This window comes from Triplophysa dalaica, chromosome 3 (assembly GCF_015846415.1).
Source record: "Triplophysa dalaica isolate WHDGS20190420 chromosome 3, ASM1584641v1, whole genome shotgun sequence".
NCBI classification, from domain to species: domain Eukaryota; kingdom Metazoa; phylum Chordata; class Actinopteri; order Cypriniformes; family Nemacheilidae; genus Triplophysa; species Triplophysa dalaica.
The window spans coordinates 26,951,020-26,971,279 of NC_079544.1; the positions used below are offsets into that span (position 1 = coordinate 26,951,020).

The following is a 20,260-nucleotide window of genomic DNA, read 5'->3' on the forward strand; positions in this document are numbered from 1 at the left end:
AATGGATGTCGTGGACGAGCTTCCACTAATAAAGTTTGTGATGAAGTAAATCCAGCTCGCAAGTCGTGGGTGGAGTTTCTCTGTGCCCCACTGGAGTAATTGGGCAATTTCCAAACTGGCATGACCACTTCCGATTGAAATCTGACCTTTTGTGTATTCGATTCCACGCGATGCTTGTGCGCGTCACAGAACGACCGCGAGAGTGAATGAAAAGCAGCATGAGGCGCGATTCTGTACCGAATTAGTTTCTAATGTTTACGATGGAGTACAACATCGTTCTGTCTCTAGTCTAGTTACTTAAAAATTCGATATTTAGGCTTAAATTAACATGTGCGGACATCAGATTTTTGGTTTTGTGAACGATAATATTTAATAATTCTGTGTAACTGGAACCTTTTGTTCACAAACGTGGGCACTTACACTGTCATCTGGTGGTGTCAGAAGAGAAAAAGAATTTACATAAAAATTTAAAGACGGCGGCGAAAACGTACGTCGGAAAAATAAAGGCAGCTATGGCAGGCCAAAACGTCCAAAAGGTAAAACATTTTTTTTGACTTTGCTAATTTGAAAATGTAATTTAAAAAAAAAACTGTTTTAGAAAAACGTAGTTTGGGAAGAATTTGTTTGAAAACATAAATTTACACAAGGATTGCAAGCAGTACCATGGGGCAAGCCCATAGTTTACCAAGTGTACCCACACCCAGCCCACACTTGCCACGGGGATGCCCACTCTTCCACTGGTGTACCCACAGCATTCCCACAGTGTACCCACAGCATTCCCACAGTGTACCCACAGCATTCCCACACTTCCCCCAGTGTACTCAGGCTGTTAACAAAAGAGATTTGTTCTTTATTACTCATGGTGTTGACTATTTTCTGTGGATACAGACCGATTGTCCACATGTGTGGTCATTGTTTTTTTCAAAAAGCGCTTCATATTCAAATATAATATTTGGTTATTATATTTACTGATTCCTCCTAACCCCAAATAGCTAGAAGAAATCTAAAATACAAGCCAAACCAAAGCCTTAGGAGGTTAATCGTTCTCTGATTGTCATAAGGAACTGTGAAATATAGGCTATTCATGGGAATCCACAGGCATCATGTTAGGGGATATGATTCGCAATGTGCAAGCAAGCAACAGCATTTAGTCGAGAATAAAACAGAAATATTGCAGATGGTTTATAAGTTTTATTTAACAAAACAAATTGAACAAGTTTTTTTTAACAAACACCAAAGTAATATTTTATTTACATACAATTACATAACATCAAAAAATGTTTCTGATAAAATGATTATTTTATGACTCCGTTAAACAGTTAATTGTAGTCCAAGTTGTATGTGTTTATAGGTTAGTTTTGCCAGGACTGTATGGTGGCACTGTGGACGTACGATCCAGCGGTCAATGCGCCGTCCAAGTATTTATAAAGTTAATTTACATTTACGCATTTAGCAGACGCTTATATCCAAAGAAACATACGTTTCAATATGCTTTGGCTATACATTTGTTTTGAAGCATGGGCAGTACATGGGATCGAACCCATGATCATGGAATGGGAAGCACCACACTCTAACCACTGAGCTATAGGAAATTGTAAGTACCAGTTATATATACTGACTTTAGTCATTCTCTTTAAAAATATATGCAGGTGCATCTAAACAAATTAGAATATTGTGAAAAAGGTAAATATTTTTTTCCCTCATTTTAGAGAGTGAAACCCATATATTACAGTTGAAAGAAAAAGTATGTGAACCCTTTGGGCTTACTTGGATTTCTTCATAAATTGGTCATAAAATGTGTTCTGATCTTCATCTAAGTCACAACAATAGAGAAACACAGTCTGCTTATACTAATACCGCACAAACATTATACATTTTCATGTTTTTATTGAACACAACATGTAAACATTCATAGTGTAGGGTGGAAAAGTATGTGAACCTTTGGGTTTAATAACTGGTTGACCCTCCTTTGGCAGCAATAACCTCAACCAAACGTTTCCTATAGTTGCAGATCAGACCTGCACAACGGTCAGGAGAAATTTTGGACCATTCCTCTTTACAAAAGTGTTTCAGTTCAGCAATATTCTTGGGATGTCTGGTGTGAATCGCTCTCTTGAGGTCATGCCACAGCATCTCAATCGGGTTGAGGTCAGGACTCTGACTGGGCCACTCCAGAAGGCGTATTTTCTTCTGTTGAAGCCATTCTGTTGTTGATTTACTTCTATGCTTTGGGTCGTTGTCCTGTTGCATCGTCCACCCTCTGTTAAGCTTCAGTTGGCGGACAGATGGTCTTAAGTATTCCTGCAAAATTTCTTGATAAACTTTGGAATTCATTTTTCCATCGATGACAGTAATCCGTCCAGGGCCTGAGGCAGCAAAGCAGCCCCAAACCATGATGCCCCCTCCACCATATTTCACAGTTGGGATGAGGTTTTGATGTTGGTGTGCTGTGCCTTTTGTTCTCCACACATTGCGTTGTGTGTTCTTTCCAAACAACTCAATTTTGGTTTCATCTGTCCACAGAATGTTTTGCCAGTAGTGCTGTGGAACATCCAGGTGCTCTTTTGCAAACTTTAAACGTGCTTCAATGTTTTTTTTGGACAGCAGTGGCTTCCTCCGTGGTGTCCTCCCATGAAGACCGTTCTTGTTTAATGTTTTCCTTATTGTAGATTTGTCAACAAAAATGTTAGCATGTGCCAGAGATTTCTGTAAGTGTTTAGCTGACACTCTAGGATTCTTCTTCACCTCATTGAGCATTCTGCGCTGTGCTCTTGCAGTCATCTTTACAGGACGACCACGCCTAGGGAGTGTAGCAACAGTGCTGAACTTTCTCCATTTGTAGACAATCTGTCTTACCGTGGACACATGGACATCAAGGCTTTTAGATATACTTTTGTAGCCCTTTCCAGCTTTATGTAAGTCAACAATTCTTGATCGTAGGTCTTCTGAGTGCTCTTTTGTGCGAGGCATGGTTCACATCAGACAACGCTTCTTCAGAACAGCAAACTCAAAACTGGTGTGTGTTTTTTATTGGACAGGCCAGCTTTAATCAACACATCCAATCTCATCACATTGATTGGACCCCAGGTTGGCTGACTCCTGGCTCCAATTAGCTCTTGGAGAAGTCATTAGCCTAGGGTTTCACATACTTTTTCCACCCTGCACTATGAATGTTTACATGTTGTGTTCAATAAAAACATGAAAACGTATAATGTTTGTGCGGTATTAGTTTAAGCAGACTGTGTTTCTCTATTGTTGTGACTAAGATGAAGATCAGAACACAATTTATGACCAATTTATGAAGAAATCCAAGTAAGCCCAAAGGGTTCACATACTTTTTCTTTCAACTGTATATAGATTCATTACACATAGAGTGAAATATTTCAAGCCTTTTTTCTTGAAATTTTGATGATTAGGGCTTATAGATAATGAAATCCCAAGATTCAGTGTCTCTGAAAATTAGAATATTACACAAGATAAATAAAAAAAGGATATTTTAAACAGAAATGTCAGGCTTCTGAAAAGTATGTTCATTTTATATGCCCTCAATATTTGGTTGGGCCTCCTTTTGTATGAATTACAGCATCAATGCAGTGTGGCATGGAGGCATCCTGTGGCACTGCTCAGGTGTAATTGAAGCCCTGGTTGCTTTGATAGCGGCCTTCAGGTGATCGGCATTGTTGGGTCTGGTGTCTCTCATCTTCCTCTTGACAATTCCCAATAGATTCTCTATATAGATTCTCTATGGGGTTCAGGGCAGGCAGGTTTGCTGGCCAATCAAGCACAATACCAACTTGGTCATTGAACCAGCTTTTGGTACCTTTGGCAGTGTGGACAGGTGCCAAGTCCAGCATCTCCATAACGGTTGTCAGCAGAAGGAAGCATGACATGCTCTCAAATGTCCTGCGTTGACTGTGGACTACAAAAAACACAGTGGACAAACAACAGCAGATGACATGGCAGCGCAAATTATCACTGACTGTGGAAATTTCACACTGGACTTGGATTCAATATGGATTCTGTGCCTCTCCACTCTTCCTCCAGACTCTGGGACCTGGATTTCCAAATGAAATGCAGAATCGAGATGCTGATTTCATTTTCCAGCAGGACTTGGCACCTGGCACACTGCCAAAGGTATCAAAAGCTGGTATGTATTTTAGCTGTCATGTGATCACTCACATTTTTTATCTTACATACATTTTATTTAGACACCCTCAACATTTCTCACATTATAACAGTTTATTCGCATTGGTTTAGAAAATGGTTATAAAATATGACACGAAATCAGAGTTAAACTTTGTCAGAACAAATTAATTTTGATAATATGATAGAAAGGTTTGTTATGGATTATGTTGAATAGCTGTCAGCTGTTAAATTTAAATACACACAAGAAAATACCTATTTAGGGGAACAAATTACCAAGCAATGCTTCATTTTATCAAGTATGTGGTGTAAAAGGTCACATTAGCAATTTAGGGTAAAAGAACACTTTAGCAAAACATGGTCAAGTCAAATTGTCTGACAAATTTGTTCACAAAGTTTTAACAGTTTTACTGGCCGTCCACTGATCGAAGAATTTTTGAGGTATAATACAACACAGTTTACTTTATTTTTCTATCCATAATTACAAAAATTAACTACAGTGTCCTTCATCCCCACTAGTAAAAATATATCAAAAAAATATATCTGGTTTCGGAATCATTGTTGGCATTACTGTATGATTAAATCTTAAAGATATTTGTTTACCATTTAAATTGGTTATAAATGTTCTGTTGGTTGTATTTGGCTCAAACGTTTGTGTAATTAAAATAAAAACATTTAGCAGATTCTTCATTACTATTATATATTTGTTCTAATTATGTGCAATCGCTGGAATCAAACCCATGACCTTACCATTGTTAGCAGCATGTGCTATCCACTGAGCTACAGGAATCAGTGTTGTTTATGTCATCCAAAGAGGTTTATTGGTTGCACGACTGAAAATGTAGCTGGACACTCAAGTGGTCAGCTGCAATATCGTAGACAAAGATGATGAAACTTTCTGCTCTATATTTTACTTGTGGTTTTCAGATGTGAACATGACTGCAAATGTGTGATTTATCTCAAATTTTATGGATGTTTTCATGAACAAAATGCTACAGCATAGATGGGATATGGAATCACACAAAAATGCAAAAAAGATTTCATCATTATATTTGTAACATGCATGTAACATGCTAAACTCCATCTAAAAGTACTTAATTGTGGTTTTACTTAATTTAAGTATATATAAATCTTTATAGCATAAATCTGTAATTTAACTCTCAACAGATCAGGGTAGTTTTGAAGACAATTATGTAAATAATTTAACTATTTATGAGTCAATTGTGGTTTCAGTGGTGCTCACTAGAGCCTGACTTTCAATAGAGCTGCAAAAAGGCCTCTTAATTTAATGTTGATAGTTCTCTATTGTCACCTAATAATGGTAATAGCTGGAGGTATTCAATAAATTACCAAACAAACACATTTACATTTGGTATTTGACTAAAATAGCCTACCACATGGCAAACTGTAAAACACATTTGGCTTACTAAAACCTGCCTGCATTTTATTAGATACCAGCAGAACTTTGGTTTGGCTACAGTAAACTTTGTGAAATAACAAGAACATCCCCAAAGGTTGGGGTTTCAGATATACAGATGATAAATGGAACTATCATAAATAAACCTGACACAGATTACCATTTTATAAGTATTTTTTTTACTGCCAACTGAAAACTTCTAAGCAACAACATAAACAAACGTTACAGCGCATGAGCACATTCGTGGGCTGCAATTAACTTCTGGTAAAGAAGATTCGCAAAAAATACAGTGCCTGAAAGTACCTGTAGATTATTTCCGATGACATGCAAAAGAAAACAAGAAAAAGCATACTTGGCTAAACTTGTCTGTTAAGTATTTTGAATTTAGACTGCTATAGCAATCTTAACCACTGTCAATGTAACATACGGTTTCTTTTAATGCGACCAAACTACAGGACCCATTCAACAATTTTTTGTATCTAAGAAATTAACATACAACAAAACTCAATAAATTGTTTATTTAAGACAATTATTATAAACTATAAATATATATGAACATAAATAGTATTATTAGACACTAGCCATACCGATAAATAAACAAGGATTCCAGCGACTTGGTTGGTGTGCCATAGCTGGGGACACGAGCTGGGGCGGAGTTGGCGTGGGAGAAATCATTCTTTCCCCCCTCAGTGGAAACGTATGTATGGTCTTCACATAAAAAAACACTTTTAGAGCAAGTGATACATGAGAGCAAGATACATTAAAAACGAGCCGTATTGGGTGGGCGACTGTGTGCAGCATCTGTGACCGAAAAGAAGACCCAACAGCATGGCCTGGAAACTACACTTTATTGAGTCTCCAGCTAGGCAAAACTGATACTATCAGTATCTGTAGAGATTCAGTTCACCGCATAGCAATCTTTTGACACTGCAGCAAGTAAAAATCAATCGTAATCATAACACAGAGCTCGAATCAAGCGCCTCACGAGGTCCACACGCATGAGTGATGTATGGATTGTTTCCCCCCACGTCACAAACGAATATGTGGGCGTTCCCAGCTATGCCGACCAAATCAGCAGACGCCATTACCTGCTAAGTCCCGCCCACACCAATTAACCTATAAATACTGTGAATAGTCTCTGCACCACAGCTGCCATTTGGAATTAGACAGAAAGTAAGTCTAGGTGAAACAACCAAGTCTTCAGGCCATATGTGAAGATGGAGTTTATCAAAGAGTCCATCAGTGGTGAAGATGATGCTCACACATGCAGCACGAAACGAAAAGATACTGAGGAGTGTGGAGGTTGGTATCCTTGATTCCATTAAGTTGCACGTCGTTTCAGTGACAAAATCAATGGAGCTGTGATGTGTTACAATCGAAGAAACGTTTAAAATTGTATAAGCTGTTACCAGTGAAAAAAAGTGTAGTGTCTCGATGTCTGTTCTTTACACTGCCCTTTAAATGGCCCTCGTATTCATTTCTAAAAAGTTTAAATGTTTATTTTAGATCCGATGGAAATGATACAGGCAAGTGAAGGAATCGATGAAGTGGAGGTAAAATGCCAGTCTCGGAAGAACTCCCATAAAGGAACTATGAAAACAAGAACAAAAAATGATTTCGCCAGCAGTCGGTTTGAAGAAGGTTTTGCAGAAAACGGTCGCGACTCGCATACCCCAGCAAAGCCATTTAACTGCGATCAGTGTTGTAGGAAATTTGTTTTGGCATCACACCTAAAGAGGCACCTTAAATTTCATTCAATAGAAAACCCTTACTTGTGTCCTTTTTGTGGAAAGAGTTTTTCATGGCTATACTATTTACAGGAGCATCAGAAAACTCATGGCAATATGACCATTCATGTGTGCGTGGAGTGTGGGAGTACATTTACTAAATCCTCTGACTTGCACAATCATCAAAAAATCCATACGCAGCAAAATCGCTACAAGTGTTCATATTGTGGAAGACCTTTCAATCATTCTGGAAACATGAAAAAACACGAGAGAGTTCACACCGGAGAGAAACCATACCACTGTTCTTCATGTGACAAGTCCTTTCGATGCTCAAGTTCTCTACTGAAACATAAGAGAAAGCATTGTCCAAAGTTGTTTGAGTGAAGTTTATCTCTAGGTCTGCCATTGTATGAGACACCCGAAGATGACGTTTCTCACAAAACCGCTCTTTGATTTCATTGAGTCATTTTCAACTCTGTATTTTGTTTGGTTTCGGTACAATCGCTATTATCAATATGATATTGACAAGCTTGTTTGAACTTCACGAGCATACAGACATTTGCTGTGACTTCTGCATGGGTTTATGTGATTTTAATAAACTGCTGCATATTTTAAAGCTAAACCAATAAACATGTCGGTATGATTTGTGGATCTGGATAGAACTGTATTTGAAAACAACGGAATTATAATCGTGTGTCCAAACAGAGAATGCCATTGCATAAGATGAAAATGTTCTTTACTTTGAGCTGGAACTCTGCCACCCATAAAATTGCAGAAATCTATTTATTTTCATAGTGAAAATATTATTTAGGACACGTTATTTATTTTCACTGGCTCAAGTTATAAAATATAGATGTAAACCATTTCCCTAAACCATTTTTAATTAAGCCTATTTGGAAAAAGTGCACAATGTAGCATGTTGAATCAGTGCATATTTTATAGAATTTTACTGACAAAGATTTTTATGAACAAATAAAGTACTTGTACACTTGTTCATCATAATACTTAAAGGTACACAAAAATCTGATTCATCAAACAAATAAAATAGGGACATTCTTTTGTGAGAAATCTATACAGAATCATAAGAAATCTTCAATAAATTAAAAGTACAATAACGTTGTAATGTGATGTGATATGATCAAATCAAGACATCTATATACCTTGGAATATACTGAATCATTTCAAAGGAAAAATTACCTAGAAATTCCTATTATGAATAGTATAAATAAATGATCATAATTTATGAGATAGAACTTTTTTGGTAAATAGACACTTAAATTAGATTAGTCAAATTATTGGCCAGTGGCAATTTATGTGTATAAATGTTTGTTAATCCTATGTTAACTTAAACTGAAAGCATTTTAGTTTTACAAATTATCAAGAAAAACAATTATTTAAAAGATCTTACATGTTCCTCTTAATAGACATTTGGTTTTGCAATCTAGACTAACAAACACACACTTTCTAAGAAAAATCTTTCATGAAGCGCATGTGGAATGTCTTCAGTCTTTGTATAACATCTTCCATGATCTCCTCTCGAGTTGCCAAACAAAGCCTGAAAGAAAAGTAAAAGGTTTTTATCTGAACAAGATGAAAGACTTTGAGATTCTTTGATTTAGGAATCTAACAATAATTCAATCACAACAATAAATCCTTTTAATTTTAATAACATTTTCAGCATCACCGATCAGGTAAGTTGATTAATGTATCAATCTCTTTAGAAAAGACAGTGATGTGCTTTGAATTTGTATGAGGTAATGATATATATATTCGTTGAACTACCTGATGTGATAGGTATCCTTTTTTTGTCCATATTCACAGCCTGGTCTCACATGAAGACCAGTCTCCTCCAGCAAATGCAAACAGTACAGCATGTCCGGCTCCATCTCTCTATCCTGAGAAGACAGAAATACAGATATATACAGTATAAAATTTGCCTTTAAAGCACAAACGTGTCCAGGGACACTCAACGGGGCAATTCCTAGAGTTCCTAATATTCTGTCTTTGTGTTTTCGCAAGGTCTTGCAAGTGACCACCCCAATGCTACTTATTCTCAGTACCTGGTCTGTTTGACTATGTCTTTGTTAAATGACATTTATCTGTTGACTTTAGATTTTCTAATGTTTCTTATGATTTTCTAATCAATGTTCATTACTTCAAGTTGTTTCTTCTCAGAGGTTTGTCTACTGGCTCACAATTTACATCACATGTATTAGGGGCTTTTTGATAATACTAGTTTTACATCAGCACCTGTCATAAGACATGTTAAAATGTCAGCGAGAGACATTTAGGGACGAAAAGGTTTCTGCCATCGTTGCTATTTTGCACTAAGCTTTGAAATAAAACAGGATTTTAAAACAAATTTTGACCTTGGCCCATTCTATTGCATTTGGAGGGAAGTGTAGACGTGGAAAGACAAAAAATCCCCCCTTCAATGGGTGGCAGGTGATCCCCGGCAGCTCATCAAAAACCTTCTGAGTCCGATGACTGTTGTTACGTATCATGTTTTTAATTGACTCGACCTCCTGATAGAAAAGACAAAACATTTTTAAGTTATGTTCTGAAGAGACACAAAGACAAAAACTTTATCGTCTACATTCAGCTATGATGTAATTGTCAAATTAATATGTAAACATTTTAATGATAGCAGAGCTTTGACTTCAATGGAACAGTTTTTACACAACAATAACGATTCATGGAGGTTCAATAGTTCCCATAAGTAACTAACGCATGGAGCTGCGGCTAAACAAACCGATGGTGACGAACTTTTAATCCATTTAAAGATGCAAATCATTTAATGAATGAAAAGATTTAAGAAATAAAGCATTTAAAGAGAAAACATAACTTCTTGGAACTATCTGAAGGCTACTTGAATCACTTGACAACTTTAGTGGTCACGACAGGTGCCCCGGCATTAGCATGTGATGTTAAATTTATCGGCTAATGTAAAAAAGAACGTTTAACAAATGTTTTTATACACAACCATGTTACAATTTTCTAGGTTTAAATACCCTGCTTATTCGTTGCTCAAATGTTACGTCCTTCACAGAGATGCAATATCTAATATACAACATTTAAAATAACATTGTTACACCAACCTCCGAGAAGATGGGGAATGAGGGATCTCCAGATTTTGGAGGATCTGCCATGAGGTCAAGTGCAATTTGTCCAGCAACTACTGTGCAGCTCTCGTTGTTGAAAAGTTTACGGATGTAATCCATAACTGCAGGGTCAAAATTCACCAGCTCCATGTAGCCACCACGAAGTCCACATCTGGGTATAAAGAACGCGACAAGTTTGATATTCAGTCTACTAGATAGACTGTCCATGGTATAAACTTTAAATGGAGAAGGGTACATGATACTTTGCATATAACATCAGGAATCAAAAATATTTACTCTCCCATGAAGCCTTTGGAGGCAGAATTGAAAGAGGCCATCTCCACAGCACTGGAAATAGTTGATCCCATTTCCGATAACACTTTCTTATAAGAATAATACTCAGCTCCCTCTCCATATATGCAGTTCTGGTACACCTGGGGTTTAAAATATGTTCAGCTCACTGAAGACCAAGAGGTTTAGAAACATTTGCATTTGATCATATCACCTCATCAACCAGTAGGAGGAGCTTCTTTTCTGCAGCAAACTCAATCACTTCTTCAATGGACTTTCGACTCTGTACATGACCTGGTAAAATTAAAGGGATATTTCAACAGCAAATCAACATTTCCCCATGTTTTACTAACCCTCAAGGCATCCTGACTGAATATGGTTTTCCTCTTGAAGAAAAATGCAGTCCAAGTTATAATATCACGTATCATTTTACTTGAATGGGAGTGAATGGGCGTCAACTTTTTGAATCTACAAAAAGTGCATTCGTCAATCAAAGAACTGCTTGATATGGCTCTGTGGTCTTAACAAAGGTATTCTGAATCGAATCAATGCGGTTGTTAAAGAGAAATATCCACATTGATAGCGCTATTTACGTTGCTGTCTTCTGTTATCCCTCGGATGCACGTAAACCTGAGGCTTGACATTTTAACTTAGACAACATTGCTTTACAAGAAACATGGGAACATTTTGATTTGCTGGTGAAATATCCCTTTAAAAGAAAAACAATGATGAATCTTCGATCATGTGGTGTGGTTATAAGCTTTAAATTACGTGGAACCATTATGCAAACATCAAAATAGCTGCCTGTGCCCTTTCCAAGTCACTAAGAGAATTAATAAAAAATGGTTGAAAAAATCATATAGTCCAACAGGGCAATCAATAGCTGTTAAATATGGGGCGTAAAGTTATTCACATTTCTCCATGAAAGAAAAGTGTTGAAGCGTGGCCATTGAAAACAATATTTTGGTAATAAATGGAAAATAAATGTGATTTCTTCTGTGCAATGATAAGGATCAGCCCTGTTTCATCGGTTACCTGTTGGATTCCCTGGGTTGCAGATATATAGCGCCATGGAATTGCAGGTCCTTTTGCCTTCTACGAGTGCTCTGCGAAGCTCTTCCACTGGTAGTGTCCAGCCCTGCTCCTCACATAACCAGTAAGGTACCATAACAACTCCCTGGCTTACTACAGCCAGGTTAAATGAGGAGTAGGAGGGTACGGGTATAAGAACACCCGTCTGACATGAGTCCTCATTCTGAACAAGCAGCTTCAGCATTATCTACAACAAAAAGTATTACCAACTTATTTTACAGCAATTACACGCCTTTTGTAAGAAATTGTGTGAGTTGGTAACACCTTATAGTTGATAGCTTAAAGTGAAGGTAAAATGCTATTTCATGCATTCTGACTTCTTTACACTGTTCAACCTGCTGGTTTCTCATGCTTAACATGGTAAACTTGAGTTGGACCTATGACATGTCTGTGCTTGATACACTCCCCCAGCACTCTAACTAGTCTGGATCCCTGTTTCGTAAACTATAGGGAGAGAAGTTTGAGGTGTGTTTGTTTGTTCATGGCATTTCAATGATGGATGTTATATAAAAGTTGGATATAACACTGGATTTGGAGATTGTTTGAAACTGATAGATGGCACGGTTCCAGTGCTAAAAGATGCTGGACATGAACTGCACGCGGTAAGTCAAAACTCAAAGTCATATATTTGTTCTTTGTTGGCAATCATTGTGTATGTGCATAATGTAAACAACATGAAGGGATTAATGTGATGATGTGTTGTGTGCTCGTGCTGTTGTTCCATCTCACTGGCTACCTCCAGAAGCTCGTGTTTTTCTGGAAATAATCATACAGCTGTATCTCTCTTTTATAAATGTGATCAAACTAAATACTCTTCAAAGATACTACGTATGCTATACTACTGTAAAGGTACTCACAATTAATGTGAGACTGGAACATCGAAGGAATTGGAATGTGAGAACTGTGTGTGTTACCTGAACTTTACTAAGGAGGAGAACTTCAGATGTTAACATATTTTTTTCTCTTGAACTATTCTGAGTGTGGTATGCAATATCAGACCTCTCTGGTAGATAACCTTTGACCCTTGCCCATGCAGTAACTGTATTCATGGAAAATGAAGAGATTTTTTTTTCTTTCATTACGTCATCGTTCATGCACCAGGCAACCAACAAGACAGAGACTGTAAAATAGCCTGGGAAAACAAATACTCTAATGATCTAACCATGAGAGCCCGCTGCGATCCAGATGTGAGGAAGATGTTTTCAGGTGATGAAGGAACTCCTCCATCTCTTCTGGAAATAAACTTAGACACACATTGTTTGATTTTGGCAATTCCACTCGAATCTGTGTACGAGCCTGAAGAGAGTGCTATTGTGAGCATCACAAATAACAGATAACCTCATATTTGTTATCTTCCTTTTGCCCAACAAGTTAGGCAGTAAGCTAATACATTTTTTGGAAAGTGATCAATTGCAGTGACAAACTCTTGAGCTATAATCGGTATACTGAGCTCTGGAATTTATGAAACTGAATAAAAAGGACATTCAAAATTTATTAGAAGTAAGTAAGTACATTAAATATGCTGTTAGGACATAAAACACTTGTACTGTATAGTGAAACTAAGATATTTCAAATCAGAATGACACTATATGTGGTCAACTCACCAACGCTTCCACCCGCACATTCGTTAAGTAGACATTTTGCTCTTTGTGTGACATCCAATGGCAGACTGTCATCCTGCAAAAGAGCAGGATAGAAACAAGCAGCAAGGACCTGAAAAAAACACGATCGTTCTCATCCATTATGGGTTTATAAACATCGACTGAGATCATTCCATTCCATTCCATTTTCTACCGCTTTTATCCGAACTACCTCGGTCACGGGGAGCCTGCGCCTATCTCAGGAGTCATCGGGCATCAAGGCAGGATACACCCTGGATGGAGTGCCAACCCGACTGAGATCAATCTTAGATAAATATGATGTTTTTAAACAAACGTCATCTGAAAGATTTTATAAATAACTATATTACAAAAAGCAGATGTAATGAGACGTTTTTACCGATTTAGTCATGTGACATTCCACATATACAGTAGGACTACCGTATTTGTATTTGAACTATCTATGTTAATCAACTGCTTCGTGTGGGAACTCAATTCAGAGATCTCAGAAATCAAATGTAAAAATATAATAAAAACAAAGGACAAAGTTATGTTTTTTTTCTTCACAATATTATGAAGGTAAAGTGTGTGTTAAAAAAGCTAAGAGTGATTTAAATTGGTACATTTTTACACATTATAACTTATGTCTTATATTTATCTTATCTTATATTAAAACATTTGTGAGGTCAAAAGAACCCCACACATTAAGAGTTCATTAAACATAGTAACCAACTACAGCAACTTTGTCAAACTTGTTCTTATGTCGCCCCATTTACAATACCACCGTGACCCCGGAAACGGCGGTTCTTTGTCTTACACGTAGGTGTGTTTGTTTTGTGCCGAGCGCATGCGAGTGTTTGTTTTGATAGCACTCGGAGTCTACGTCATAACCCTGCCCTTGTGTTTCCCCCATCAGGCTTTCCCCTAAACAGTTTCTAATCACACTTTCCACCTGTAGATTATCACCGGCCATTAGGTTGATCGCTTTCCCGAGTTGTCTCATCTGCTTCCCATTAGGTTTCCCTATTTAATCCCTCTTGTTCCCTCATCTTGTGTCAGACCGTTGCTTTGTTCATAGCCTGCACTGACTGCCACAGACTAACGTGTCTAGCCTGTTAGAAGCCTTGTTATTGTCCAAGTATTGTCATAGTCATAGCTTTGGCAAGCTTGCCTTTTCCCGTAGATCCTCTCCTAGTATTAGGATTCCTGCTTACCCTGTTTATCAGCTCTCTGCTCCCTGCAGTTCCCGCTGGCGCTCCTAACTTCCTCTCTATCCGGGGTCCTGACACATCACCACCTTCGAGCACTCGTCTCCAAGTGGACAACCACAGATTCGCTCCTCATGAGTTCATCGGGTTGAGATGCCTCCCCGCACCGAGCCTCCACAACTGGACCGTCAACCCGCGTCTTTTCCGCACCTACAGATTCTATTAGATTCTTCCGGGTCGAGCATCTCCCCGTGTTTGCCAGCGTATCCCTGAACTCTTGTGATTACCTATCTAGTGTTTTGTCTAAATAAATTCATTATCAAAACCCCTGCAATTGAGTCTCCATCGTCGTGTGTCATAACAGAACGGTCTGACCGCGCACGTGACTCAGCAGAGGTAGAACCTCTGCACTACAACAACAGCACTACAACAACAGGGAGCCTTGTTGGGCCAACAGGAATCTCGCCTTAATTCTGCAACTCAGGAGGTAGGAATTCTGAATGCTCAGGTGGCGGATCTTTTCCGAGCTGGAACCCCACGCCAACAACCCACCCCTCTACGGTGGAGATCCTAATGCCCGTCGGGAATTCTTGTGCCAATGTGCCCTGGTGTTCGCACTGCAGCCGCGTCGTTACGCCTCCGAGGAAGCTAGAGTGGCGTATGTGCACTCTATTGCGGACGAAATTGCTGCTCTTGACCCTCCGCGAGTTGTTGAGAAACTCACCAACCTTTGCTTACGGATCGAGAGCCGCGTCAATGCCCGTCGCCGCCGACGACCCTCCCCCACATCTTGCCGTGCTCGGGAGGCGGACAATGCTACTCCTCCTACCAGCTCTCCTCCGGTGGAAGAACCTCTTCCAGCCAGAAGCAGCAATGTCTTCTTCAAGGACTATGCTTTTACTGCGGCAAGGCCGATCATCAGGTGCTGCAGTGTCGACTAAAAGCCTCCGCGCCAGAAAAGCCACCAGAGTTTGTGTGGGCGCCACTCCCTTTTCCTCTCTGGCTTCCCGTACTCAGCTGCCATTTCATCTTGTGCTGGAAGGTACCACTCACACTGGTCTTGCCTTGGTGGATTCTGGCGCTGAGGGGAACTTTCTCGATGCCTCCATGACCCGCAAGTGGAAGATTCCAGCCATACCCCTCCCTGGACCAATCTCTGTCTGAACGCTAGCTGGACATCCCTTCACCTCGATAACCCAAGTCACCCCACACGTAAGCCTATTCCTTTTGGGCAACCATTGTGAGTGTTTAAAGTTGTACATCCTCGATTCCCCCAATACTCCCATCATATTAGGGCATCCTTGGTTGTCACAGCATAACCCACACATGGATTGGTCCAATAATTCTGTTTTAGCCTTGAGTAATTTCTGTCATGTGTCTTGTCTTGGTCCTTCTCCTTCTCCTGTTGTCTTGTCTCCTGTGTTTCAGGTCGAAGCCGCTGATTTAACCGGGGTCGCAGGGGAGTATCACGATCTTCGGTCCGTCTTCAGCAGGTCACGAGCCACCTCACTTCCCCCGCATCGCCCCTACGACTGTGCCATAGATCTTCTTCCAGGCACTTCTCCCCATAGGGGTCGCCTGTATTCCTTGTCCGCTCCTGAAAGAGAAGCCATGGATAAATACATTCACGGGTCCTTGCAGGCTGGACTCATCCGCCCCTCGCCAGCCGGTGCAGGTTTCTTCTTTGTCCAAAAGAAGGATGGCTCCCTGCGCCCCTGTATTGATTATCGAGGTTTGAATGAGATAACGGTTAAGAATAAATACCCCTTACCGCTAATGTCTTCAGCCTTTGAACTTTTACAGGGAGCCCGGGTCTTTACTAAACTAGACCTACGCAACGCCTATCACCAGGTTCGTATCCGTGAGGGAGACGAGAGGAAGACGCCATTTAATACACCCTCGGGACACTACGAGAATTTGGTTCTCCCGTTTGGTTTGACAAATGCTCCTGCCGTCTTCCAGAGCCTTGTTAACGATGTTTTGGGAGACATGATTAACCGATTTGTCTGTTTACCTGGATGACATCCTCTTTTTTTCCCCCTCTCTCCAGGAACACACCCAAAACGTACGTGAGGTACTCCAGTGTCTACTGCAGAATCAGCTATTTGTCAAGGCAGAGAAGTGCGACTTTCATGCCGAAACGGTTTCGTTCCCTGACCATATAATTTCTCCTAAGGGTATTGAACCATACCCTGCCAAGATGAAAGCCGTCGCCGAGTGGCCCACCCCCGACTCTCGCAAGGCTTTACAGCGGTTCCTGGCTTTTCCAACTTTTACCAGGGATTTATCCAGGGTTTTGGCCAGGTGGCCTCACCGCTTACGGCATTGACCCTTACCAAGTCTTCATTCTAATGCAATTCCCAAACTCAGGTAGCCTTTGACATTCTCAAGTCCCGCTTTGTCTCTGCTCCTGTTCTTTGTTTTCCAGACCCTGAAAGACAATTTATTGTTGAGGTCGATGCTTCTGATGTCGGGATAGGCGCGGTTTTGTCTCAACGCTCCAGCCGTGATGAGAAGGTGCACCCCTGTGCATTTCTTTCTCACCGCCTTCTCAACGCAACTACGATATCGGAAACAGAGAGTTGCTGGCGGTTCGGCTGGCTTTGGGTGAGTGGCGCCACTGGTTGGAGGGGTCAGCGCAGCAACATCAAACGGCGGGTAGTAATGGCCGAACGAGATGTGCAAGCTCCAGAAGCGTGTCCAGCGGGCAAGCTGTTCGTGCCGGTTGCGCTCCATCCTGACTTCCTTCGGTGGTGTCATGCGTCCAGGTTGGTTGGCCATCCAGGAGTTCGGGGAACCCTGGCGTTCATACGTCAGCGGTTTTGGTGGCCCTCCTTTTCCACCGATGTCAGACAGTTTGTGTTGGCTTGCCCCATCTGTGCTCAAAGTAAGCCCTCCCATCGTCCTCCTGCTGGTCTGCTTCGCCCTCTTCCCATTCCCACCCGCCCATGGTCACACATCGCCTTAGACTTCGTCACTGGCCTCCCTCCCTCTGGCAGCAACACCGTCATCCCCACAGTGGTGGACCACTTCTCTAAGGTGGTTCATTTTGTTCCCTTACCCAAGCTTCCCACCGCCCGGGAGATGTCTCAGCTGATGGTGGACCACGTCTTCCGTCTACACGGTCTTCCAGTCGACATCGTGTCCGATAGGGGTCCTCAGTTCACCTCCCGGTTCTGGAAAGAGCTCTGTAGACAGATCGGGGCCTCTGTGAGTCTGTCTTCAGGTTTTCACCCCCAGACCAATGGACAATATGAGCGAGCCAACCAGGATCTCGAATGGAGACTCTGCTGTCTGACGTCTCAGAATCCCAGCTCCTGGTGCCAGCATCTCTCCTGGGTCGAGTACGCCCACAATTCCCTCCCCGTCTCCGCCTCAGGTATGTCCCCATTTGAGTGTTCGATGGGTTATCATCCTCCCCTGTTTCCCTTACACGAACCCGATGCTGCAATCCCTTCTGCATTGGCATTCGTCCAGCAGTGTGGTCGCACCTGGGCGAGAGCCAAAGAGGTTCTGGCCCGAACCTCACAGAGGACCAATTCAGCGGCCAATCGCCACCGGTCTTCTCCTCCTGTTTATGTATGTGGTCAGCGGGTTTGGCTCTCCACCAATGACCTTCCCCTTCGGATACCTTCTCGCAAGCTGGCACCCAGGTTCATTGGGCCATTCCGCATCACCCAGATGGTTAATCCGGTGGCCGTCCGGCTCAAGCTTCCCCCTAGTCTTGGTCGAGTTCATCCTGTTTTTCATGTTTCCAGGGTTAAGCCAGCCATCACTTCCGACCTCAACCCGGCCAGCAGTCGACCTCCCCCCCCACGCCTTGTGGATGGTCCTGACACATTCCCACCTTTGAGCACTCGTCTCCAAGTGGACATCCACGGATTCGCTCCTCATGAGTTCATCGGGTCGAGACGCCTCCCCGCACCGAGCCTCCACAGCTGGGCCGTCACCCCTTGGCTTTTTCACACCTACGGATTCTATTAGATTCTTCCGGGTCGAGCATCTCCCCGTGAATTGGGTGGCAGCGTATCCCTGAACTCTTGTGAATACCTATCTAGTGTTTTGTCTCAATAAATTCATTATCAAAACCCCTGCCATTAAGTCACCATAGTGGTGTGTCATGACACAATACAATGACACAAGAGTTACTTCTAACATAGCTGAACCGTCACAAAAACTGTATTTAGTTATTCACTGAAGAGGTAACACCTTACAATGAGGTTGTAATTTTGTTAACATTAATTAATGCATTACTCAACAGGAACTACCAATAATTTGAGAGCATTTATTAATCCACATTTCAACATTTAAAATTTTATTGACATTACCTAACATTATTAAAAATCATTATTAAAACCTTGTAGTGTTCACTATTAGTTCATGTTAGTAATAAATTCAATGATATTGTAAAGTTTTACCAATGCTTTTAGTTAATTACACTGCTTATCAGCATCATGCCTTTCTAGTCATTCTTTGCAAAGTGATTGAAATATGGACAGTTGCTACTGTACCTGTCGAACAAATGTGATGGGTTTTATCCCTCCACTGTGAAGGTCACCGGAAGACAAATCAAGCACTGCTTTATAACCTTTTCTCTTACCCTACATATAAAACAAATTAAAGTATTACAAACACACTTTGAAATGTTAACCAAACCATTAGCCAAACAGTGACGTCGATTTAAAAAACAACATGTTAACTTTTACTTTGTCATTATCATTGACTACATCATTGACTCATTTGCAAAATATACTTTTTAAATGAAATGAGCATGTATTAAATAAGGTTAGATGATTCAAAAAAGAAGATGAAATAGGGTCAAAATGTAAAATCACACCTGTTGTATTTCGGCTTTGATCTGCGCAGCATGTCTCAATAAAACGTCTTTCTCTGAAAGTGAAGCGTTCCTTATCACTGGACAGATATCTCTCAGGAAAGACATCCTTGTGAAGAATTAACACGTGTTGTCTTTCAGTGATGTCTATTTTCTTTGTATTGACTTGTAACAGCTGTCTTCATTTGTATTTCTGGAGCACTTTAGATCAGCGAGATCTTCACATTAAAGCTAAATATTCGAAGGTAGTGTAAAATGAAACCCAAATCTTTAGGCTTTATTCATGAGAAAAACTTATCAGGAAAGGGTTGGGCATCTTGAGATATTAACATTTGGCAAGACACCCTGGGCAAATAAGTGACTATTCCTTGTTCAACATCTCATGACAGGAAAATGATCTAGTACTGTTATTCCAGTTGAGATCTAGTAAAGCTTTTCACAATCACAAATCAAGATTTATAATTTTGTGTTTCCCAAAAGCATTTAGAAACAACATATTTTTTGGATGGCAGACACTAAAATCAGTTTACCGAACATTCAGTCCGAGCTTAATTTTTGCCAAGATCTTCTTCGTTCAGTGGTGTAATGTGTTACTTGTGTAGAATACTGACCAGAGTTAGTCTTTAATGATCACTGAAGCTAAACAGAAACCAGTCAATAATTATCTTCATACCTTTGCTCATCTGCATAACACAAAAGAAGATATTTTAAAGAATGTCGGTAGCAGGATAAACAAATAGGTCCAGGCCTTGTTCGGTTAGCAACATCTTTAAAATACCTTCTTTTGTGTTCTGCAGAAGAAAATCAAATAGGTTTGAAATAACAATACGTTCAGTAAATCTCTTCAAA

The 20,260-nt window shown here is 40.3% G+C and overlaps 2 protein-coding genes across 2 annotated transcripts; one reads left to right on the forward strand and one right to left on the reverse strand.

Moving 5' to 3' along the window:
- Positions 1–6,721: 6,721 nt before the first annotated feature.
- On the forward strand, positions 6,722–7,777 carry LOC130418228 (gastrula zinc finger protein XlCGF7.1). The gene is made up of 2 exons (XM_056744248.1): positions 6,722–6,862; positions 7,067–7,777. The coding sequence occupies exons 1-2, from the start codon at positions 6,778–6,780 to the stop codon at positions 7,669–7,671; spliced, it is 690 nt and encodes a 229-aa protein (XP_056600226.1). The 5' UTR covers positions 6,722–6,777; the 3' UTR covers positions 7,672–7,777.
- Positions 7,778–8,218: 441 nt separating this feature from the next.
- LOC130418219 (alanine aminotransferase 2) lies at positions 8,219–19,688 on the reverse strand. Its single transcript, XM_056744233.1, has 11 exons — positions 19,415–19,688; positions 19,089–19,178; positions 13,376–13,484; positions 12,934–13,067; positions 11,715–11,958; positions 10,894–10,973; positions 10,686–10,822; positions 10,386–10,560; positions 9,657–9,812; positions 9,070–9,182; positions 8,219–8,842 (listed from the first exon to the last, which is right to left on the reverse strand). Exons 1-11 carry the CDS (start codon positions 19,517–19,519, stop codon positions 8,752–8,754), a joined length of 1,434 nt encoding a protein of 477 aa, XP_056600211.1. The 5' UTR covers positions 19,520–19,688; the 3' UTR covers positions 8,219–8,751.
- Between the last annotated feature and the right edge of the window lie 572 nt (positions 19,689–20,260).